The sequence below is a fragment of the Lissotriton vulgaris genome, unplaced genomic scaffold, assembly GCF_964263255.1.
Source record: "Lissotriton vulgaris unplaced genomic scaffold, aLisVul1.2 SCAFFOLD_2398, whole genome shotgun sequence".
Classification (NCBI taxonomy): Eukaryota; Metazoa; Chordata; class Amphibia; order Caudata; family Salamandridae; genus Lissotriton; species Lissotriton vulgaris.
The window spans coordinates 68,492-94,519 of NW_028255800.1; the positions used below are offsets into that span (position 1 = coordinate 68,492).

The window sequence follows — 26,028 nt, forward strand, 5'->3', positions numbered from 1 at the left end:
TGAGGGTAACTTGCATATATTAGATGCAATGACTTTGGCATGTAATAGGAGTTTCCCATGTAATGTTTTCACTCATGGTTTGCACCATGTCACGCAGCCTGCAATGGCAATCGGTTGAAATTTGTCTTCGGGTCCCTTTTGGTGGCATAAAATATGCTGCAGCCCTTTGGGACCTTCTTTAGCACTCATGCCCTCAGTATGTGGGGTACCATTTACAATGGGACTTACATGGGAACTAAAGTCTCTAGCCTATTGTAGCACAATTTGGCACCTTGTTTTGGGGAAGGAGCACTGGCAATGAGGACTGGTTAGCAGGCCTCAGCACATTGTTAACGTTGAAAATCAGCATCTAGTAGCTAATAAAAAGGGTACAAAAAGTGGGGGGATAACCAACAAAAGCCCAGATTCCTACACTAAGAACATCTTTGACATTATTGCTCGGGAACAAAGGCTCCTGCAGCGTAAGAGGTTGAAGTTCGCTAACACACCTTAAAGGCGAGATAGCAACCAGGAAGGCAACCTACCACGATAGGAATTGTTGTGTCATAAGTATAGTGGCTCAAAAAGCCACGAGTAGACTGAGTACGAAACTCAGGTTCCAGACAGGGGCGGGAGGAAACCTGGGTAGAATAACTCATTTGAGCTCTTCCATGAAATTCTTGATCACGGGGAGTCTGAACAAGGAAAAGTGTTTCCATTTTTTAAAGTATGATGCAACTGTAGCAAAATGGAGGCCTATGGAGGTTTAAGCCAAACCTGATCTTTTTAGATGAAGGATGTAGCAAACTGTCTTGGACTGCTGGTTTGAGTGGCAATCTGTTTTGGAAGGCAATAGTTGGAAAACATTTTCCACTTGCTGCATAGCAGGCGTGTGGTGGGTCTACATGCTTCTTGAAGGATAGACATGCATTCTACAGGGAGATTAATGTAACAAAACTTTAGGAACTTAGGAGCCAGATCACAAGATTGAGATGCCTGGTTTTTTAACGCCCGATGATGTCTTATTTTTGCATGAGAAGACTTGGCCGTTTGGACAGTTTTGCGTGAGGGGCCACTGACCAGTATAGGAGGGTTGTGTGAACTAGGGTTGTCACGCCTATTTGGAGCTAACTGTATGAGGGTGATAGATGTTTACTGAAGCTTCCGAACCACATACAGGAGAGGCAGAAAAGCATAAGAAAATTTCCCTGACAAGTTCATCTGTAGTGAATTTCTCATGGACCGTGGAAACCTGGAGGCTAAGCTTCGACATTTTTTCATTTTGGGCAGTTACCAAGATATCTACATCTGGGTACACACAATGGAAGTATGGGAGTTCAAATGTTGCGGCAACCTGCTGAGCAAATGTGCAAAGTTGTGACCATTCCAGGTAGGTACCGCTCTAGCAGATGCATCCTGTGGTGGTAAAACCAAATGCCAAATTTTCTCCAACAGCTTCAGGGAGTGTGCGCCTTCCTGTTAATGCAGGAAATCTGTGGTTCTGCAGGTAATATGTGGCTGTCATGTTGATTAGGTCCGCCTTGTGCCGGACCCGATGGAAAAGGATGTTGTAATTCCACCACTAGAGAGCTCAATGGGTTCTAGCCCAAATAAACACAAGATCCATCCATTGACCCACAGCTTGTGCCCACTGTGCAGCCAATCACTCTAGGAGACGTGCTATTTGAGGAGGGGGTGGGCGCTCCTATGGCAATACAAGAAGTCATCATCCAAGAAGGTGAATAACTGTTCTGACCTTTAAGTGGCGATCTGGCTATAAGAGTAAGTAACATTTGGAAAGTTTGTACTTTTGCTCGACTGGGTCAATCTTTCCCTGTGACTGTTGAGAACATAATTTCTTATCTGTTGGTGTAGTTTTGCAGCTTGAAGAATTTTCGGGATTTACATGCTGTGCATTAATCTAGTGGTTGGATCTGGAATTCTCCGGAAAAACGTTTGTCCTCCTACTCTGTTTTTTTGTTGTTGGTGGGCGTCAACTAACCTCCATTTGGTGTCCCATTGTGACATCGTCATGCTGTCTCTGAAAGCTCCTACCTTTGGTCACCATCTTAAGATTTTTTATTATTTACTGCTTCCTCCTGTCATCTTCTTGGAGGAGGAGGGTGGGTTCGCTTGTGAATCCAGAAAGTTCCCCAAGCTGCAAAACTAAACCGTTGGGTAGGTAACTATATGTGTTGAAGCGTGAATCTTTTACGAATTCACATGCTGTGCTTTGATTTAGTGGCGGTTTGATACTATAGTAATGGTTGGGGATAAGCATTGACTTCAAAACCACACTACTTGCGCTTCTTTGTTCATTTGAATATCTACACAGTAGTGTCTTGTGAACATGGGTACTGATCACTATGATGCTGCCATGCAAATGTCTTGTGGTGGAGTATTTTCTAAGAACGCAATGGTTCCTCCCTTCTTTCTTGTTGAATGTGCACCACAAGTGTTTTGTAATGTCTCTCCTGCATTCTTGTGGCACAACTGAATAGTCTGCGCTATCAATCTTGTAAGTCTGTACTTGGTAAGACCTTCCTAGAAAACTATTTGCAAGTTATACAAAGAGCTGTTTTGTTTTCCAGTCTGCCTTTGTCTTTTCGATGCAAGTCATTACTGGATGATTTGCATTCAGACTGTGTAATGTCCTCTGTGAGAAAGTGGCTCTATATATACTATACCAGAATAAGGTACATGGTGTATAGAGTCCACAAATCCCAGAGGTATAACATAGGTTAAAGCCAGGTGTGACCTTACTCTCTAAAGTGGTAGCTAGGTCGAGCAGTAAGGCAGTACCAGAGGACAGTGTAAAGCATTTGTTGTACCCACTCAGTCAGCAAAAGGTTTCAAACACTCAAGGACTGAACTCCAGGCCAATTGTTTTTATATCAAAAATATAGTTGTTTTATTTTTAGAACCAACAGGTATCAAAATATACTGTTCTCAATATGAGAGGTCTCAGATGAGTACTTTGCATAAAGACAATAAACTTCGTAAACACAATAGGTACAGGGGTTGCAGTAGGCAACACAATTCTACACACATTTTAGCATGGAGCTCAATGGGGTTTTCTATCTAAACACAGTTGATTACTTTGTAGATTACTTTGGTAGTTCCAGGACTGGATCCTAGGTTCAGTCCTGGGGTCTAAGCTGAAAACAATTTAGTAAAAACGTTTTAGTTATTGCAGTTATTTTTCAGGAATATAAAGCTATTTTAAAAGTAAAAACTTGTAAACTTTTCAACATAAATCTGGCAATGTTATCCATTGGGAGAAAATTCAGGTTGCAGGTAAAGTACGATCTCGTTATTTTGTAATCCAGTACTGGGCTCTTCGGTCAAGCCCTGGGGTCTCAACTTAAAACAGGTAAGTAATTACGTTTCAGTATTTTGTATGATTTTTAAAGAATATCTCTAGTTTTCAAAAATAGACACTTAGAAGAAATTGCATAAAAAAGCAGTCAATGGATTCCTATGGAGAAAATAAGGGTTACTAATAAACCCAATAAAGATGACTTTTGAGGTTCAGTACTGGGCTACCAGATACAGTACTGGCTTCTCTCCTGATCACAGATGAATACTTCGGAATTCGGTTTATTTTACATGAATATTTTAGGTTTTCAAAAGTAGACTCTTCGAAGATTTTTCGAGTTTAACCAGTCAATGTTATCGAATGGCAGGTAAGTGTGTTACCGGTTTCCAGGTGAGTACTCGGCTGGTGAAGTTAAGGTTCTGGGCATAGACTCAGCGTCCCCCAGGGTCAGGTCGGTACAGTTGGTTCACCCTCAGCGGCACTGGGGCGGCCGGGTGCAGAGGTAGTTAGGCCCAATGTTATCCAATGAGGGGCAAGGGGCCTCCGGTTTGTGGCTTCTGGCTAGCAGGCAACGCGGCTGTGGGAGCTGGGGACTGGTCGCTTGCTCAGGGCAAAAGGGGAAGTAGGGAAGGACAAAGGTGGCACGGCCAGCGGCACTCGGCGGCACGGCTGAGTGCAGGGTGCTTTTGAGCCATCAGGCGCTCAATGTTATTCATTGAGAAAGGTAAAAGATGAACAAAGGTTGCAGGCTCGGGGACGGAGACTCTTCAGGGGCGACCACCACTCCGAGAGGTAAGTTGGGATCTTGGAGCACAGATAGGTACCCCAAAGGAAGGCGCAGGGAGTTGCAGTGTGCCGGGTGCAGGGGTGTCTTTGGGTGTCGGAAAAGCTTACCCTCAGCTGATCGCGGTTGGGGGGGTCCCTGGTTCTGAGTCTGCAGGCGTCGTCTGGTTCGTCGAGGAGGGTCTTTGGGCACTGGACTTAGGGTCCTAGTCGCCGGGGGGACGTCCTCGTGGTCTTGGATCACTTGGGCACAGGCCGGGATTGGCGGGTGCAGAGTGGGCTGGTCCGGAGCTTCTTGGCTGGCACCAGGGGGGTTGTTGCAGCAGAGCCGCTGCTGATGGGAGTCCCAATCTTCAAGAGAGTCAAGGCAGGCAGGTCCTCTGGGTGTCCCAAGGTTGCTGACCACTGGAGTCACCGGGGTTTAGGCAGGAGCAGGTTCCAGGATCGACAGGCAGGTAGGGCTGCGCCATGTCAGTTGTTGTCGTCCTGTTGTTAGCAGCTGCACGGCGGGTCTTCTTCCTCTTGATCTTCTTTCTTCTTTTCTTATCGGGATCTGAGGAAGGAAGGTTCAGGGAGCCCCTAAATACTGAATTTAGGGGCGTTACAGGTAGGGCAAGGGCAGGGACCGTCAAGATGGCCGGAGCCCGGGGTCGTGCTTCACCTCGTCTCCCCCACCTGAGGGGTGGGGTTGGCACAGGCTGGCACCCCCCCCCCGACGAAGTTTTTCCCGCCAGTCTTCCCGCCAGGAGGGGGAGGAGTCCTAGCGCCTCGCCCAGGATGTGCATTGTTGCAGGCCCAGGGGAGCGGGGGGCTCTCCACCCAGGGGTCCAGCAACATGTCTGCTGTGTGGCAGCCTAGGCAGTCTCTCAATCCAGACGTGGATTGGGGTTAGGTTTCAGGGGGCATCTCTAAGATGCCCTCTGAGGTGCATTTTTCATTAAATCCCACACTGGCCTCAGTGTGGATTTAGTGTGCTGATAAGTTTGATACCAAACTTGTTAGTCTTCAGTGTAGCCATTATGGTGTTGTGGAGTTCGTAATGTCGCCCTCCCAGCACCATATACTCTTAATGGCATCACTGCACTTACAGTGCCCAGGAATGGCCGTGGGTACTGTAGGGGCACAGGACCCATGCACCTGTGCCCACACCACTGGCATAGGGCACCCAGCAAGAGGGGTGACTGATGTATGCCAGGGCAGTGGGTTTGTGGGCATGGCACACAGGGATGTGTGCCATGTTGACTCTTTGTTTAGTTCTATGCTTAGGTAATCAGCCTGCAAAAGGCAGTGTGTGGGTGCCAGGGTACAGGGCCCTTAAGGGTGACACAATAAGTGCTGCAGCCCTTAGGGGTCTTCGCTGGTCATCATGCCCTGGGTACCTAGGCTACCATTTGCTAGGGGCTGACAGGGGGCCAGAGATGCCAATTGGGTTTTAGTTTCAACACAGTTTTAGGAAAGGAGCACAGGCCCTGGGTACCTGGTTGACAGGAGCCCAGGGCACACTCAATCAAAGCACATCAGCAGTCAGAAAAAAGTGGGGTCATACCAAGGCAAGAAAGATGGCACTTTCTCACATCCTCTCTGCAAGCATTTTAGGTCTTTAAAAGAAACTTGGTATCTGAAAACGTTGGTTCCTGTGGGACTATGAGATAACCTTTGGCATGAATTGTGGGTCAGTTCTCACGACTATACGGTCTTTGTGAACATGAACATAAGGTTCCTGTAAAATGAGTGCTGGTAACTCACTCAACTGTGTAGTGATGTTATGGCCACTAAAAAGCAGTCTTTAATGAGAGCATTTGCAATGTAGCTTTGTGTAACGGTTCAAAAGGAGCCTTCATTAATTGTGTGAGGACAATATTTAAATTCCATGTGGGTGCAGGCACCTTCAGAGGTGCAATTCTTTTTTGTGAACCGCTTAATGACTTGTGATGTGAAAAAACGTTGTCCACAGAGCCCCCTTGTGTTCGCCACTATTGCTGCTAAATGAACCTTTAAAGATGCATAAGTCAGTTTACAATCTAGGCGTGTTAAGTGCTTTAACGCCGTTATATCTCTAGTGATTTTTTAAAAATAATCTTTTAAGACAACAGAGTGAGTATTTTTTCCATTTAGCTATATAACACTTTTGCTTTGTTGGTCTTTCTGCCTCTCTTAAGACCGCTATAGTCCTTTCAGGTAACTTTACGTGCCCGAAATCTAAGACTTCAGGAGCCATGCTGCCAGGCTTAAAGACTCTGGATCTGGGTGAAGCATCCTCCCTTCCAGCATTGACAACAGGTCTTGTCTGATAGCCAATTTGTGAATCTCTCCCTGTGATAGTTTTATTAGTTCTGAGAACCTGGTGTGTCTTGCCCACTATGGTGCATTTAGTATTAGGGTGATGCTGCTGATCATGCATTTGCTGATCACCCTGTGAAGTAGTGGTATTAGGAAAAAGGCATACACCAATTTCCTGAACCAATCAATTGACAATGCATTACCCATGGAATGGTGGCAATGTCGTCTAAAGGTAAAGTGTTGGCCTTTTGTGTTCTGGGGTGTTGCAAACAGATTGGGTTCTGTTGTTCCCCATCTTTGAAATTTTTTAACGAATACGGTTTGGTTCAGTTCCCATTCGTGGCACCATGAGGCTTGTCTGCTCAATCTGTCTGCCTTGATATTGCCCTTGCCTGGTAGGTGGATAGCTAAGATCTCCATCTTCCTTTGACTAGCTCAGTTCCACATTATTTGTGCTAAACTTGACAGTGGCAGAGACTGTCTCTCTCCCTATTTGTTTATGTAAAACATGGTGGTTGTGTAGTACAATCGAAGCAATATTGAATTTACCCAAAGCTCTTTTTGAAAGGCTTTTAAATCTAAGAATAATGTTTATTTCCACAATATTGATTACTGTACTCCTTCTTGGTCTATCCAGACTCCCCTTACTTTGAGATTGTTAATGTGTGCTCCCCATCTCATCTGTAATCCGTCTGTTTTTATGGTCACAGTTGGAGTTGGTTATGTAAATGTTCGTCCTTGCTTTATATGTGATCTGTTCCACCACAGTATATTCTCTATCCTTTGCTGACAACCACTACATTTTCTCAACTCCCAGTTGCCTGTGACCATTGGTTTTGTGGCCATTCCTCAAATGGTCTCAGAAGTCTTGTGTTTCGTATCAACGGGATGCAAAAACCCATCATTCCCAGTAGCTTCCCCTCCATCCTCGCTGTCACAGCTTGCCCCTTCCGGTGCAGGTGTATCTCCTTTATTAGTGCTACTGTTCTGTTCTCGCTGGGGAATACTTTCCCTTGGATTGAATTTATTCTGGACCCCAAGATTATTTTTTCTTGTTCTGTTCAGGTTATGACTTCATGTATAATGAGAACCAGAGCTCATATAATTAATTTTTTTACTTGTCGCATGTGAAGCTACCGATACAAGACACTTTATGAATACCCTTGGTGCTGATTTTATTCCAAATGCCAGCACTTTGAACTGGTAGCGTTTTTTGGTCTACCACAAATCTGAGGAATTGTGTTGTGTTGTAAATAAGCTTCCTTTAAATCTATTGTTGCTATGTAATCCCCTAGTTGTAGTTGAGGTATTAACTCTTGCAGGGTAGTCATTTTGAATTTTTGTATTTTATATATTTGTTTAAAAACCTAAAGTCTAGAATTGGTCTGAGTGACTCGTCGATCTTCGGAATTAGGAAATATGTTGAGTAGTTTCCCTTGTTTCTTTCTAGTCTTGGCAGTAATTCTATAGCATCCTTTGACAGCATGTATTCTACCTTTGAGTAGGCAGAATGGTTCCACCTTCGATTGTACCTTTTTCTATGATTCTTCGCACGGGGGTCTCTTGTTGAATTCTATGCAAAATCAGAATTGCATTAGGTTTGAAACCCATTTGACTGTGGTGATTTTTCTCCTCTCGTTGAGGAAATGTGTTATTCTGCCTCTTACTGGTGTTGAATGTAGAAGTTCTTGATGTTCTAACTTTCTTCCTTTGTGTATCTGTACTACTACTGCTACACTCTTGGATGTTTGACGAGTGTCCTTTGTGAACTTATTTGCGGGGCTCTTTCATTTGTGGTTCTCCTCTTCCACATGGGTATCAGCTAAAGAATGGTCTTCCCTGCTGGTACTGTCAGTTTTGTAGTTGACTTGCCTGACTACTTCCCCAATATGACTGTTAGTACATCTGATGAGGTGTTCCTGGATGGAAGGAGCCCTTTCCTGTGGTCGTCGTGAGGGTACTGTTATCCTATGCATATTGCCTCTGAACTGTTGAAACCTCATTGACTTCGCTGTTTCATTGTACTTTTGCAACTGATTCAGAGTCTCGTTCAACTGCACTCCTGAATAATTGGACCTCACTGAATAGTGTATTCAGTTTGTTAGGCTGTACTTCAGGTTTGAAACCTGAAATTCTTAACCAGGCATGGCATTGTTCTGTAGTGCTTATCATTATCTGTCTGCTTGATGTTTATGCTGCATCCAATGCAGATTTTAAACAGGTATTGGCAATGTCTTTGCCATCCTCAACCAGGTGAGCGGCCATCTTTTGGTACTGTTCTGCAAGATGTCTCATCAATTAACCCATTTCCTCCCAGTGTTGGTAGGGGTGGTGATTAAGTGGTCTGTTAGAATTTGTAATATGCCACTGGTTTGCAGCAATTCTTTCAACATTTTGCCCCAGGAGGTCCAGCCTCTTAATCTTCTTATATGGAGCAGGTCCCGTAGTGCTTGGGCCGAAAGCTCTCTCCCTAGCAATAGATATCAATGAATCTGCTGGAACTGTTCCCTTTAAGTAGCATGAATCCTTGGAAGAGTGTTTATACTTCTCAACCCTAGGAGGGACCGCCTTACATGTTGCTGGTTCTTTAAATGCCTCTTTTTCTTGATCCAAAACACTTGGGAGCATAGGTAAAACTTGGTTCCTTGATTGTGTGGGCAAGAGAGTATATAGTAGAAAGCATGTTTGTCATATTTCTTCTTCTAACTGCACCCCATATCTATCTCTCGCCTTCTTAATTACGTGGGTATAAGTGCCAAAATTATCAGGAAGTGATGGCCTTGAAGGATAAGGGTCTACAAATTCTCTGGCTAATCTGTTTCTAGATCTTGCCATTGTGTGCCTTAGTATTCTGAAGCCTCAGAACCCGAGACAGATTTACTCTGCCTCCTCCTCATAAAAGATTTCTTGTTCTTGATCGTCTTGAGGTTTAGGAGTTAAAGGTGGATCTTGATATTTCGATGTCGAAGACTTATTTGGGAAACTAAACAGACTTTTGTCGAAGTATCTTCTTTTGTTTAAGACTGGCCATTTCGACTTTGAGCCATTTCTTCTTCTCTGTCTCGGCTGCCTGTTGTTGAACGTCGAGAATATGGTTTCTCTATGATGATTGAGTCCTTCGAAGACGTGTACGGCGAACCGTCTCGTTCTGTTTTTACTGCTCCTGTTTGGATGCTGATTCGTCTTTTCCTCGTTAAACATCTTGGATTTTTCGGGGGTCTTTACCACTGCGGTGTCCTTTTCAAAGGATCTGGGTGTGCTTTTCTTTCTGGCTGCTTGCGGTTGTCAAGTGCTTCGACACCGATGCTGCATTTGAGGATTTAGAGTCGAATTTTCATAACTTGGGTAAGATCTTCAAGGATCGAGAAATCTTCTTGCCCCCTTGGTCAGCGTCCATGATCTGGATATCGGCCTCCGAATCCCCTTCTGGACCTTCTGTGACGTTCTCCTCTTCATCGCTGAAGAGGCTCAAGTCTTGTAGAGCTGGATCAGGATGTTGGCGCTGCATGGTATGCTGAGCTGTTCTCCTTCGTCTTCTTTTGGGTGAACGCTAAACAGGGGTTGCAATCTTCACTACAGAGATCGATCAGCAGGCAGAAGTTGCAGACTGGGTGCTTGTCCTTTCAAACTTACGGTGGCAATTTTTGCAAAACTAGAATGGTCTCTTCTCCATCACCATGTACAGAGAGCCCCCTGCACGTGTATTTTCCAGAAAAGTCACTACGGGTACCTTGTCCTGTTCACAGAACTTCTCCAGTACATTCAGCCAATGTTTTCTTCACTCTGGTAGACTTTCGAAGAATGTTCCTTGATTTTCGGCAACTTTTTCCTTCTGATTGTTGGAGAGCCTTCCTCACGCATCCAGACCTAACAGCAGAGAACAAAAAATAATCTGAAGGTAGCAATCAAAGGTGGGAGCTTCCTGTGGACATTCCGAAGGAAGCACAACAACGTCACAAGGGGACGCCAAATGGAGGTACGTTGACGCCAATCAACAACAAAAAACAGAGTAGAAGGACAAAAGTCTAGGTGAATTTGAGACCCAAACACTAGATAGCAGAATAACACCATGTAAATCCAGAGAAGATTCGCGCTAAAAAACTGCGCCTGGGAAAGGCTCAACCAGGAGTGATGGAAATTGGAACTGGACTGAATTGATGGCGAAGTCTATATCGGGCTGGTCAATGGACGTCTGAGTGTGGGAGAAAGACTGCTGCTTGTTAACGTTCTTGATCAGTCAGTATTCCAAATAAGGCAATACCTGGATGCCTCTCCTGAGATGAGCAACTACCACAGCAAAACATTTTGTAACTACCCTGGGGCAGTAGCAACCCAGAAGGACAGCATTTTGTACTAATAATGTTAAGCACTTACCACAGGTAGCAGCAGCAAGCAGGGTGGATGGGTATGAGCAAGTAAGTGTCCTTCAGATCGAGAGCAGTCATGAAGTTGCCTTCTTGCAGCAGGTGGATTACTTTTTTAGGGTGGCAATATGGAAGTGGGTAGGGGAACCATAAGGAGTGGTCCGACAGGATGTTCTCATTGAGAAGGCTGAGTTTAAATATAAGCCTGAGTTTCCAGTCTTTCTTGGGTATGAGGAAGCATGGGGAATACAATCCTTTCCAGCAGAAGTTTAGCAGCACAGGTTCTATTGCTCCTTTTAGGACGAGCACCTATACCTCTTCTTGAAGGATACGCTGATGTTGTGAGGAGAGGGTATGTCTGCAGGGAGGGATGTGTAGCCAGGACTGTAGAAAGTTGTCTTTTTATATAATATACTAAAAAGAGCTATATTGTGTAGAGTCCAGGTATCCCTTATGAGTGGACAGGGGTTTGCTTTAACAATCCAGAGGTGTTCTTTTTGTGGTAGTGTGGTTGAGCAGCCCTAGGCTTATCAAGGAGTAGTGTTAAGCAATTGATGCATACACTCAGACAATAAGGATACACACACTCAATAAGGAGATTCACTCCAATTGGTAGCCAGGGCTACTTAACCTTTGGGAAGTGGGCATAACCCTGCCCCCAAATTCCTAATTCTGCCCTCGTTAAGATGACAGAATGTTCCTAAAGGGTGGCACATCAGGCAGCTCACCCTAGGGGTGTGCCTGGCCTGGTAGTGCAGCAAGCCTCCCTGCAGATCTAACTTGCCGCTTGTCCTGCTGCCAAATGGGCCTCGGGCCAGTGGAGCAGCCTCTCCCAGGTCTGGGGTAAGCCGGAGTCGCCCATCTAAGGCCGGAGAACCTTTGCAGCCTCCTGCCTGGATAGGAGATTCCCTAGCCATACTGCTTGGAGGAGGTGACAAAACCTCCGGCCAGAGCAGGCACAGTTTCTGCCCTCAGAACGTAGGCTCTCACCTGCGGGGTGAAACAAACAAACAAAAAAGCTTTCAAGAAAGCCATCATGTAGCTGGGGAACTCGTTTTTACGAGTGTCCAGCAAATGTACTTAAAATGACTGACATCACAGGGGCATATTTTCTCATGCAGATATGTCCACATGTAGCTTAGAGCACCCTGCCAGAGGACTGCAAGGTCTGCCTACATGCATATAAAACAAATGGTTACAAGGTAAGTAGCTTTTTCTGTTTGAACCGAGCACTACAAAGTAAAGAAGAGTCACTATAACAGTCCATCAGTAGTTACTGTAAAGCCTGCTTTGATCCAAATAATCTGTTCGAGCCAAAGGAGATGTTAAACATACGTCTTCATATGAAAAAAGTTGAAATTCACACAGACAATGAAAATATTCCAACCAAAGAAGAATTACATAGCCAGCATAAAACAGTTCGTCAACACGTGTTTCGACGATAGGCAAGTGATACCTTGTCTTCTTCAAGGCTGATACATAGGAAGAGTCAGGTTTGTCACAAATAATTCCATAGTATTATGCCCAGTGTTAACGGGGCCGTAAAGCGGAAATATTACAAGTTACAGTGTAGCGAAAAATATCAGGGTCCGGAAAGTGGACTTTACAGTAGCTACTGATGGACTGTAATACTGACTTCTTTACTTTGCAGTGCTCGGATTAATCTAATTATACAGATTGTTACCTTTTTTTGAGGGGCATATTAGGGTTGTTTTTGGTAACTGACCCGTTTTCTTTCAGCACCATTTATAAGATAATCTTGTTTTCTACTTTCCCCACACGTTAGTGCAGACCGGCAGTTTTGCTTTTCTTGACCTGGTTACCAAAGTGTGTATTAGCTTTTCTGTTTAAAGCATGTGTTGCTGTAGATACACATGCTTTGCACAGATTGTAAATTAGTCCCTTCAAAAAATAAGTTAGCAGATGATGCATAGGTTTGGAACGCTTGGCCGTTTTACGAAAACCGCTTCTGAAACCTATTAACCATTACCTTAATGTTAGAAGTGATTTTTAACCCCTTCCATGCTCATGACAAGGTCAACTCGTCATGGGTGTTACCTGCGCTGTGCTTATGACGAGTTGACCTTGTCATGATTCTATTGTATTCAAGCATCTTCAGCACAGGAGGGGAAAACCCCCCTAGCAGCCAAGGTGTTAATAGAGCTCCACCGTAGCCGCTCCTTTTAGAGCCGCTATGCTGCTGCATTGATAACGCAGTGACTGACTGACTAGACACCTGCTAGCCTCGCCACTGAAGAAACTGGTGACTGTGAGGCTGTCGATGGATAAGGTAAAGACGACACCTGTGCTGAAACTAATGCAGTGACCGGCTTCCCCTCTTTCTGCTGCTGCCAAGTCACAAAGCTTGTCATTCGAGGGGCACAAGGAAGCCTGGAAGATGGGACAAAGGCGGCCTCTGGAAGAAGACCGAGGAGAGCGGATTATAATGCCTGGAGCCTGGGACACAGCAGGCCTCATCACAGACCTAGAAAGGGGACTTACAAAGGGGAGCTCTTCGACTCAGTATCCTACACGGTTTCATTCAGCCCCTAATAGGACATTGCTAAGGCAGGCTTGCAGAACACAAGACAGCAATAGCCCCATCCTACGACCCTGGAGCTACACCTGCAGGATAAAACATTTCAATACCGCTATATGCAAGTGTGCTGCACACACGATTTTCTATTGCAATCTACCAGTACCATTCTGTCTCATCAACAAGGAACATCCTTATGTAGCACTGGAGGCAGACTACCTTTGTTTTCTGGAATAGCTTGCAACAGAGGCCCACCTTCCCAAAGGACCATGACTCTTCGGGGGCATATAGACACTAATATTTTGCCCACTTGCTCCTCTTATATCACACACATCATGAACAAAACTGATGGAGGGTTCTACCACAGCTTCTACCAGCACACATACAGACATGTGTGGACACAGAACTATCAGGTGCAGAAACTAATATAGCATCTCTGACACCCTACCCTCATTATCAGGAGAAGAGGTTCCTTCCTTCAACAGCCATGGGAAGCAAAGGGTAACCAGGAGAACACCTGGCAATGCCCCACATGCTACCACATCATAGACAACACAAGGCAGGACAAGAATCCTGCTCACAAAGACCAGGTCACAAAGAGCTGAGAACCATGACAACACAACATGTCTAAGCCAGTTACTGTTAATTGAGGCAGTGACAGGGAAGACACCAAAACCATTAGTGGAGCAAGAGTCCCCCCTCCCTCCCAACATAAGACTCTGCTCAAGAAACTATCCTCTGTAAACTCACCACACTATGGAACTCCATAGCCACAGTATCCAATACCGCAACTAAGTCCTCGGCGAAGATCTTATTGATCACATCAGACATAGCCACCTTTAACAAATGGCATTACCCAATCAAAGAATGACTGCTCCTGTTGTAACAGCAGATGCAAACATCAACGGACTGGGAGCAGGGTCACTGGTTCATGCAAGAGAAAATGATGAAGCTGGAAGATAGGAACTACAGGAATAACATTAGCTTTTCTGGTATCACTGAGAAAATTGGAATACTGGAATTAAAGATGGCCTCCACTAGGCAATCGCCAGCTTTCTAAGGGACAAACAAGCAAGGCAAATCACTCTGGGAGCCTTTTGGAATTGTCCTTTCATGCACGACTCAGTCGGATCACAACTGCACAAGACTTCTTGCACAAATCCAGTCTCAAAGGTAAAGTCTTCTCAGCATTTCACCCAAGATCATAGAATGTGGATAGCTGTATCCAGAAGTAGTAGTCTGGATCCAGTGCCACTACTCAGTAAACTATTTCAGGAAATTGAGAGACCAGCACCCTTGAGGGTGACATATACACCAATGTAACCCTTGATATACAGCCTTGTAAACAGCCTCTTGATTGCACCAGTTACATGTCTTTATCCTTACTTAAGGCAGACTTGTAAATACTGGTCAAGATGTTGCCCAATAGCCGTAATGCAGTCCTGCCATTCTTGTTGCACTGGGTCCAAGTTGTGTTTGTTTCACACCCCTCCTCTGTGTCCCCCTGGAGATTACTGGCACTTTTACTGTGGGTGGTGCAATTCGACACGGATGAAAAGGGGAGTCTCTCACTGAATGCAGAGTAACCCTTTGACAGGGCAGAATGACCCCACCTGTTCTACCTGCAGGCAAAGCTTGGCATTGGCAATAAACTTAGGACTAGCTTGCCTTCAACAGCCAATGATTTAGGGATGGGAAGGCTGAGACCACTGACCTCCTAAGATGCGCAACAACCACGTCAACACTTTTGTTAACACTGGAGTGGGGGAAGATGTGCTGCCGCCACTACCACCAACACTGTTTGGAACGCCAGAGGGGAAAGAAGCGCTGCCGCCACCACCACCATTACTTGAGTGAACACCTGAGGGAAGCTGGTGAGACCAAAGGGAAGCATAGCGTACTGAAAAATCTCCTGCGACACCACAAAGTCCACATAGTGCCGATAAGCTTGCAGGTCGAGGGCAGATACGTTTTGGGCCACTGTGAGCTTCTTGAATTCCTCTTTCCAGAAGAAGGATCTGAGAGGGCGCAGGTCTAAAATAGGACAAAAGCCTCCATCCTTCCTGGGCACCAAAACATAATGGGAATAACCACGTACTGGCACCCACTCTACGTCCCCTTTGGCCAAAAGGGCTTGCAATTCGATGCAAAATGCAGATATGATCCTTAGTCAGTTACTGGGAAGGATGGTGGCAGGAGCAGCCGAAAAGAGATGAAGGGCATGGTACATCCCCAGCGAAAGATCTGCAGGACCCCACCGTCTGAAGTTATGGCTTGCCAGCCTTGGAAGAATTGTTGGATTCTGCTTCACACCTGCAGGATGCACAACATGAAGTCACGCTAAAGGGTTTTAGAAGGTGGGTCTGAAGGAGGGTGGGGGAATGGTCAATGAACTTAGCAGCTCGTTGACCTAGAATGCAGGAGCATTGGGCACAACTGCAAAATTGCTGGGATCCTTGCAGAGGCTGGACTGGCTGTCAGTATTAGGAGAGCTCTGCCAAAGTCAAGAAAGGAACAATACAGTTTGTGAGGCTTGCAATGTGGAGGGGAGAAGCCCAGAGCGTGCCTTGGCCCTGTTATCTTTGAATCGCTCTAAAGCAGACTCAGCCTTGTCCCCAAACATGCCAGCCCTGTCAAAGGGCATATCTATAAGGGAGAACTTAAACTCCCTTCAGAACTAGGTTGATCACACCCACGCATGGTGGAAAATAGCAACACTAGAGCGAATGGCTCACCTGATGGAACTGAAGGTGTCCAAGCCATAAAGAATTATGAACTTGGCTGCATCACGACTGTCTTGAATGGCCTAGGAAAGACAGGTCTGAGATCTTCAGGGACATCACGAAGACTTGAGCCACTGAGTTCCCAAGAGCGAGGGAGTAATGTCCCAAGAGACAGCTGGAATTTACTGAAAGGAAAGCCAGGTTGAGGGAAGAGTACACTCCTAGTTGTGAAGTACAGTAGCTGGAAAAGTGTTGGTGTTAGATCTGCCTGTGGACGCTTGACCCACTAAACTTCCAGAAGAAGGGTGCAAGCCAGAAATGCAGGGCCACCGAGGCAGGGTAATCGCATCTCGCCATTTGTCAATTTACTGGGGACAGAGAGCCAAAGCAAGGTTTTGCCCAGGCTGCCAATCAAAATCAGTTAATGCCTCACTTAATGGTAGAAGGGATCCAGAAGAGGTTTGTTTGTTTAGGCCGGACGACTTCCGTCAGCACTTCCATTTTAACCTCCAAAGTGGGGAACTGGAGATCAAAAACTTCAGAGGCCCTATGTATTGCCATGGTATAGGAAGCAGATTCTTCGTCAGACAGGCGATTAAGGGGAGGTCTTGAGAAAGATGGCCTTCTGAAAGTCATCATACCAACTTTCCTCATTAAAGTGCTGAATATACTTATCACCAGCTTCATAATTGTTGTCCATGTCGCAAAAGTCCAGGACTAATGGATTCAGCACTGGTGTCGAAGTTCTAGGAATATTAGGCCAAGTCTGCCCATCGAGCATGCTTACAATGACCAGTGAGTTGGCCTTTTGCAGCCATAGCATTGAATCTCTTTCCAAATGTTTCCCTCTAGAGACTCTCTTCATTAAGGTGCTGAAAAGTAAGGTAAAGGTGAATTATTTAACCACTTAGCTGCTATCCCCGACACCCCCTCCCCCCATCACCTTGTGTTAAGCCTTTTTTTTTGGCTATTTGGGATAGTTTGCACTTTACTTTTTGTCCACATAAGATATCCACACCAAATTTGCGTTCTTTTCTTGCAACATCTTGAGGATTCTAAAAGGTACCTATGGTTTGTGGCAGGGAACGATAAATTGGCCAAAATAAAGGAATTTCTTTCCTTAAGAAAAATGTGACGGAAGTGCTGCAGAAGAAAGCGTCTGTTTTAAATTTTCTAAACAGTTTTGGCATGTTACTGGGACATAGCCTATTTTTTATGCTTTCAACCTCCCTCCTGTTCGTTGTAGAAATGGGTGTGAAAGCAATAGCGGATCCCGGAAAACTATACATGTCTGAAAAGTAGACAATATTATGAAATTAGCAAGGGGTCATTTGTGTAGATAAATCGTTCAAGATTTCTTTATAGAAAATAACAGTTGAAAATAAAAAATATTGAAATTGAATTGACAAAATTGCCATTTGTGCCAATATTTCACCTGTAACTTCGAAGTATGGCCGATTTTTTAAGCAATATACCTTTACGTCCACTAGACACTTCTAGTTGCAGGGATATATAGGACTTGTAGGTTCACCAAGACCCCGAGGCACCCGGAGCCAATAACTGGGCTGTGTCTTGCAATTGTTGTTCATTGTGTAGCAGGTATATAGCAATTCATATGGTAAAATATAAAGAATAAAAAATAGGTATCAAGTAAACCTATATATTTCCGAAATGGGAACAAAATATAGAGTTTAGAAGCAGTGGTTATTCGCACATCTCTGAAATTGTGGGTACCCATACAAGCATGTAAAATCAGGAAATTTTTCCGTTTTTTATTTATTTATTTACATCGGCTTACATTTGGAAGGCCGAAATGCAAAGAAAGGCAATAACACTTGTTCTACTATTCTGTTCCCATAAGTCTCCTGATAAAATGGTACCTCACTTGTGTGGGTAGGCCTAGTACCTGCGACAAGAAACAGCCCAAAACACAATGTGGACACATGTTTTTTTCAGTGAAAACTGACCCGGGCAGGGGGAGCATTGGCCTCCACCCCTGAACTAATAAAAAATTCATCCCTGGTGTCTAGTGTGTTTTCTGGGGGCAGATTGGGAGCTACTGCAGAAACACTAGATATGCCCATTCATATATGGGGGAGCAAAGACCCTTGACCAAGGAACCACTACCCGTCCCTGGTGTCTAGTAATGGATCCCTGCGGCGATCCCCAAGCAGGAATCCACTAAAGAGGGATACCATTGTGGAAAGGGGGAATCTCCACTTTTCAATGATACCTCTCCCGTGTGTTTTAGGTGCTAGGGGCTCATATAGCCTCATGACCACTGAAACCAGCTGATCGGCTTGTTTCAGTTTCAATGTAATGACGTCAGGGCGTCATGGGCGCGATTGTCATTACATTGAGAGAGAAATGCCTCAGATGTTGAGGAAGCTCTTCCCCACCTGCCAAGGTAAAAAAAAAAAAAAAAGGAAACCGTAGAGGGATTTTGTGCTCATATGCACATGACAGAATGGTTCCGTCACGAGAACAGTGGCTCACGACGTAACCATTCCACCATGAACATGGAATGGGTTAAGAGGTGCTGTGTGGCCCCAAAAATAAGTTGTCTCATAGGCCATAGTATTGCACCTGTATTACATTTTTATTTTAACCAAGGGAGAACTACTTGCACAGTGGCCAGAGTCCTCACATGAGGTCCTGGGTGACAGGCTTTGACAGACTTTCTTGGTTGTTTTCTGAATTTGTGTAAGAAATAGTAATTGTCTTGAGTTTCCCTACTTAGGTCAAACCTCATGGCCCCCATCAAACCAGAGAAAGGAAACGGCCCATATTACCACGTGTAAAATAAGAGGCAAGGGTGTTTTTAACTTTCTACTCCTGCTATACAGTCTTCCTGATCCACCAGGTAAGGATGGCCTGAGCCTCCAGGTCCATCATCCTGGTACTCCTGGATGTTTGCATCTCGGGCAATATCCTTGTTTTCAACGAGAGACTATATTTTGAAGTTGACCTGGACTGTAAGCATCCTCGGAATCTGTTGCACCATACAAGTCACCATTGTCATCCTCAGTTTCCAGAATTTGGGGCGGAGGTTGGAAACTCAGTGGTAGCACAGACCAACTAATTTACCAGTGATCAAAGTGTTGGAAGCCACAGCTTTGTTGGACAACTGAAAATGCAGTAGACATGCGCCTCACCAAGGTACACATCCCAACTTCTTAACAACTCTCTTTAACAGAGAGGCTGAGGACTTCAGAGCATAAAATCACTCCTACAATCATGGAGAGGTATTGCGTAAATATCTGGAATTCCTTTACACCGTCATTTAGGACCAAAATGGAACAGGATCCATTTAGGATACTATTTAAAACCCATGCTTACAGCTATACTTCAACTAAATGTGAACTGTAAACCTCTTATTTATTCTTCTTCTTGTGATCTTAGTTCAATTTACTTAATAGTTAATATTGTTTTCTTCCCCCTCATTCTTGATGATGATGCACTCTGTGATTACACTTATAGCAGCTCTATTGAAAGTTGGAAGAAAAAAATAATCATGGTCATGGGTCGCAGTTTGCAATGTCATCTTAGAAATATTTGCTGTAGCTTCTTACCGTTAATGCAGTTTGAGAAAAAGAGAAATGAAAATGATAAAACAGATTTATTCAAACTTGTGCTAACATACCAGTGACAATAACGGAGTACGTTTGAGACTGCCTCCTGGCGTGGTTGTTGCTCCTGGACAAGGAAAGACTCAGGCAAATTGGGGGAATATTTTAACTGCTCAGTGTAGTCTTGTGTGGGAGGTAATAAAAGTGCAATCTTTGGGCCATAAATAACATACCTGGTTGTAATATTGGTGTGCAAGTCATTTTTGGATTGCCAGCCTATGGCAGAGATATTTTGTTGGTGAATAACAAAGGAATATCCATCAGAAACAGGATTCCACTGCTTGCTAAATTACTGTATTAGTAACAATTGCAACGTTCTCAAACTCCAGTAAGGATGCGTATTAATACTGCATCGAATAAGCCTTAAAAGTGCAACAAAATATGGGAAAAGGACGTTTTTGTTCGCAGATCTGGTATTAGCCTAGACATTTTTTTTTCTCACAAATTTTCTTCAGTACCAGGGACAAATGGGCCAATGTGCTCTTAAAAGACAAAGAAAAAAGAAACACTCATTTATAAACCATATTCTTTTGCAACGTCCCGGAAGACAGTGCTACTGTATGTAGTGGACCCAAACTTGCACCGGCAGCCTCAAACTTTAAAATTCAGATATTTCAAATTCATTTCAAGATGACAAACCTGTGAATGCACCAGTGGCCATCTTTGATTTTTTTTTATAAAACCTACAAAAACACTTGGCACATGTGTACTTGTGTGTGGATGTGCAACGCACGATCTCTTAATGGTATTTTAAAAACGTTTTAACAAAATAGATTCCAAGATGAGAGCTCTTGCATGTGCATGCATGGGTGGCATTGCTGAATGTCCAGCCTAAAGCCCATAAAAATAAAATCCATGAATGTTTGCCATAAGTCTGCATACACACACAGGCACACACAGGCAGGAATGTTGGAATGCTTTTGCCATACTTTATCATTCTTTACCATTCAAAGATACAATACACTGCTTTCAAGCAAGTAGGCAGGTCACTGTGGAGCAGAAAAATTATAAAGGATAATAAATGAAAACGCAAAGCTCAGCAGCAACTCCAGAGGTATTGGAATAACCAATGCTGTTTACCCAAGTGAATGATGTATGTATTGGCACAAATTCTACTAACTGCTGTTTTAAAGACCTTACTGTTCTCTGAAATTAAACAGTACATGGTTACTTAAAACAGTTTATTACTGTTCAAAGATGTGCTGCTATAGCTGGTAAAGTACATCATATGTTAATTTATTAAACAGTGTTCAGCAAGCATCAAACAGCAGTATTTACTTATTCACAAGCATCTGATCCATACCTGCGTATTCCAGATGTGAACACATTTGTCGAATGAACCACTGGCTAGGTATCTTCCATCAGGACTAAAGGCTACACTGTATACAGGTTCTTGATGTTTTGTTAATGTGTGGATACAGATCCCTCTATCTACATCCCATAGCCTAACAGTAGAATCAAAGGATGCACTGCAAAATAGAATGGAATTTGTTATAATAATCTTATAAACTTTTTTTTAAATGGCAGTCTGAAAACAAGGTAGTTTTTCAGAAATAAAAAAATGTACTTATTTACCTTGCTAGCATTAGATTGGCATTTGGATTGTTCGTTCCCGGCCCTGTAGGACTCCACTTGATTGTATAAATTTCTTTGTTGTGTGCTTGCAGATCATGTACACAGTTATCTTGTTTCATACTCCAGATCTATTTCAAAAAGAAAGAATAAAATTTAAAGCTGTATTATATTATTTTTGCACTGGTACGTGTACTACTCAAGTATTTGTACTAGGTTTTTATTTATATAATGTATAAAGATCTTATGACTTAACAACAATCTGGGGTTGACAGAGTATACCTTGAGAGTTCAGTAGTTTTCATTATGCCAATATTTAGCAAGCTACAGTTGATTACCAGGCATTCAGACAAAATATCGAAAACATTTTTATCAGGAGGCAAAAATTGAGTTGTAAATATCGTGATGCACAAATATTGTGTGCAAAAATTTCGTTGACAAGAAAATCGATTTCAAGGTATAGAATATCGATGCTGAAACTATATATATGTTTACAAAAATATTGTTAATACTGTATATTAACTGTATTTGCTATAATTGGTTTGTATAATTATTGTTTATGGTTTTTTTTATATAGTTTATACTTATTTTCTTTTTTTACTGTTTATTTTTAGTACCGTAGAGGGCTGAAAGGTTTATAAGGATACAGGTTGGGAAGTAAAATAATCACAATTAATGATTAATATTTATTTGATTGTTATGTAAATTGTGTAATTTTTTTAATGTTAGGTTTAAGGTGCGCTGGGAAGTAATGTATTTATGAATAAATAATTGATTTTGTAATTATAATTATCTAATTGCTAATTATTTTAATTAATATTTTAGGTGTGGGTTATTGTGTATGTAGGGGTATAGGGTGTTAAGGAAATGAATTATAACAATTAACTATTATTTAATTGATAATGATGTAAATCATGTAAATTAGATTTTGTATTTCTATATTATGTGTTTTGCGTTTCTGGGAGTAAGGGTGAGAAGGTAATTAAATATAATTATTTTATTAGCTAATTACTATTAACTGTTTGATAATTTTGTCAAATTTGCATTTATAATTTTTGCGATACGTTTTAGACCTGTATTTAGCTTGCAGAGGTTATGGGCAGGTAGTTCTTTAAGTTATAATCAACGTAAAATGTGTTATTTTATTAAAGTGTGCTATTATGTTATGTATTAATTGTGTTTTGCTTTTCAATTTAAATAACATATTTGTTGGCTTTTATGATTGTGATAATATAGTGTTATTTTCCTGAAAGTTTTTATTTAAAATACGTATCAAAAATGTATGTTTTTCTTACAAATCACTAAATATTATATATATATTTTATATTTGAATATCTAAAATATTTGTTAATGTAGCTGTGAAAATATTTTATTTGTTTGAAGTGAACTACTCTTTCTCTACTTTTGGAAAAACTGGAGTGGGAATTGTAAATGTGACCCCTTCACAATCTATCACTTTCCCTACTGTTGCTTAGACTGAAGTGAGCAATGTAAATATTACCCCTCTGCAATCCAACCCTTTCCCTACTTTTGCACTGACTGGAGTGGGAATACCAAATGTTACTCTTCCACTACCCAACACTTTTCCTACTGTTGCGCAGAGGGGTAAAATTTACTATTCCCACTCCAGAGTCCAATGCTTTCCCTACGGTTGCACCGACTGGAGTACGAATAGAATATGTATTATTCCTACATTTTTATAGTTTTGTTTAGACTATTTACATCTACATTATGTTATGTGAATTTAAAAGTATATTTTTTTTAATTAGTAATGGTTTTGATCTATTTTGAATAAAATGTCATTTTTATATTTACTTTTGCATGTGTAATTAAATTGGTATGTTTCAACTTTATTTGTTATGGTGCTTAATTTGTGTGTGTGTATATATATACACATATATTTGTTATATACACTTGTTATATTAAACTTGAAAAATAATTAGTAAATTATAAATTAAAATAATTATTTATTAACAGGTTCTTTAAAAAAATAAGGACTAGTTTACTATACTTAAATATATATGTCAATGAACGATATTTTTTAATTTGATATTAATGTAAAACAATATTTTTTTTATTTACATTCCAAGTATAGGAAAATTATATTTTTGGGTTTGATATTTTTGACTATTTATACACTATGATATTTGTGGCTTCGATATTTTGTCAGTGAACCGATAATCCACCAAAAGTGATAGTCTGAAATATATAACATACCCAATTCTCTCAAACAGCTTTTCTGCACCAATTAGGTATCTGTTTTATAGAGACTGTTAACGCTTCTAGGGGGGAGTTAGCAGAGGGAGTGGTCATACTTATGGGGGACTTCAACCTCACATGGTATTCTGGCACAGACAGTACTCATCCCCACATGAAGTTTCACCAAAAATTTAAAACTAACGATACACGAGTTAGGCCTACTTAACGCCTGGAGGGAATCTCAAACTGAAGACAGGGACTACATTTTCTTTTCCCATACTCATCGTACCTACTCCAGGCTACACTATATATTCTTCAGCCAGGCCCTAGCCTGGCACACTCGACAGGTAGAGATTGGTCAAATAATTATCTCTTATGCCCCTGTGATTGCCTCGCTTGAATGAACTATACCCACACCGAAATAGTGTCTGTTTTTCCCCTATGCTTGACTCAGCGATAGATTGGCAATTAGAGAGTTTTTACAGCCGAATAACACCGCCCATGACACATTCGCCTCAAACAACTGATGCATTTAAGGCAGCTCTGAGAGGCCAGTTGGTGGTGTTACTCTCGAAGCACAAAGAGAGCCAAGGAACACCTGAGGCTAGAAGCATAACTACGCATGCTTGAGCAAGCCCATAAAACGACCCCAACACTACCCCTCCAGAGCAAAGTGACAGACGTGAAAGGTAAACTCAATGCGATTTACGCAAACAGAGCAGAACTGACACTACTTCGGCTCAGGCAAACGTCCTATATACACGGTAACAAAGTAGGAGCAAACTTCACGCAACAACTTAGGTCAAGTAGGAGAAAAAGAGTACATTGGAGATATCTGCCACCTCACAGGGGATATAGAAACATCCGAGCAGGGAAAGGCACACATCGATGGACAGATCTACACATCATTATATAGGGCTGACCCTGTGGACTTCCAACGCTAACTAGACTCTTTGACCACAGTGGAGCTGACAAGTTCCACAGGCACAAAACGAACTGTTGGGGGAACCCATTTGTGAGGAAGAGGTGCAACATGTCAGAGGCTCGTTGAAACACTATAAATCACCTAGCCCGGATGGGCTGACAGTACACTTCTATGAAACCATTAGAGCAGAACTAATCCCTCATCTGACCGCTCTTTAACCATATGATTGAAACTGGCAGGTAACACCCTCAATGAGTGAGGCTGTAATCAAGATCATACCCAAACCGGGGAAGAACCCAAGACTATGCAGCTCATATCGACCTACTGCGATCCTCAATCTCAATGCAAAGCTGTACTCTAAAATACATCTTAATATCCCTTAAGGAGCCGCAGCACTCTCTGACCACCCTCAAGCGTGAGCTTCTGCTCTTTAAAGAAGTAGTGGGCCTCTGCAGAAACCTCTCCAAATCCTTCTTGCTCAACTTAATGCTACACAAAGTGGTAATGGGAAGAAGGTGGCTGCGACGCCCTTTCAATAGGCAAAGAAAGAACTCACCTAACTAGGCATCAAACTAACCCCCAGGATACCAAAGCTTTTCCAGGCAAACTACCAACCACTCCTACGCCAATTAAAGGATGATCTTAAAAGATGGGTCCCCATCTCCTACCATGGCTGGGTAGAATACATGCAATTAAGGTGGCGTTGCTACCAAAGTTCCTCCACCTGTTCCAAAGCCTGCCTGTAGACCTTGAGAGGGTCTATTTGAACATGTTCAGAAAGCTGTTAACCAACTTCATTTGGCAAAACAAGAGGGATCGGCTCCCTTTAAGCTGCTTAGATGCTCCAAAACTGAAGGGGGTTTGGCATTCCAGATTTTGCACTCTACCACAAAGCCGCCCAACATCACCAAATGGCATATCTTAGATTTAAGGAGAGGACGTTTGATGGGAGAAGACATGGGAAGCAATCTTAGCGTTTGCCTCTCAGTGAACGGTCCTGCAAAGAAAGTTATCTGGACCGATGTCCCTATACAAGGTGTGCTACGCTGGGCATAGCTGATTACCCTACTCTGCACATTTTAGTTTAGCTTTTCTTTCAATGGGATGGGAGGGATTAGTGTGAGGGGAGGAGTTGTTGGGGGGTACAAGTAAGTTCCATTAGGTTCTTAAAGATTTTAATACAAAGAGAAGAGTTGTAAGAACACAGAACACAGTTATAGTGACCAAATGCTGGGCTATGGTCTCATTATGGAGATTGTATTGCAATTTACTGTGGTATAAAACGTAATAAGATTGTTTACAAAAAAATTGAAGGTTTGGGTCTGAAAAGAGGTTTAACATGTCAGGTCAACATGGCAATTGAAAAGTGCACACACAGTCTCTTCATTGGAAGGCCTAAGACATGTTTAGAAGGGTACCTAAGTGGGGGGCACAATCAGTGCTGCAGTCCCACTAGAAGCATCGAATTTACAAGCCCTGGGCACAGGTAGTGCCACTTTACCAGGGACTTACAAGTAAATTAAGGACACCAACTGGGTATAAGCCAGTTTTACCATGTTTTTCGGGAAACCGCACAAGCACTTTAATACTGGTTGGCAGTGGTAAAGTGTGCAGAGTCCTAGGAAAAGCAAAAACAAAGTTAGCAAAAACAGAAGGTCTGAAGACAAAAGGTTAAGGGAAAACCATGCCAAGGACCTAGGTCTAACAATTAGTCTTCAC

General features: G+C 42.8%; 1 protein-coding gene across 2 annotated transcripts in view; it reads right to left on the reverse strand.

Annotated features, from left to right (window-relative positions):
• The window catches only part of LOC147658892 (F-box-like/WD repeat-containing protein TBL1XR1), a 294,359-nt gene that overhangs the window by 28,894 nt on the left and 239,437 nt on the right, over nt 1-26,028 (reverse strand). For both annotated transcript variants that reach the window (XM_086952052.1, XM_086952053.1), the window contains exons 14-15: nt 21,189-21,316; nt 20,917-21,082 (exon numbers count right to left, since the gene is read on the reverse strand). In XM_086952052.1, coding sequence (XP_086808178.1) covers nt 20,917-21,082; nt 21,189-21,316 — 294 coding nt within the window. The remainder of the gene's footprint in view (nt 1-20,916; nt 21,083-21,188; nt 21,317-26,028) is intronic.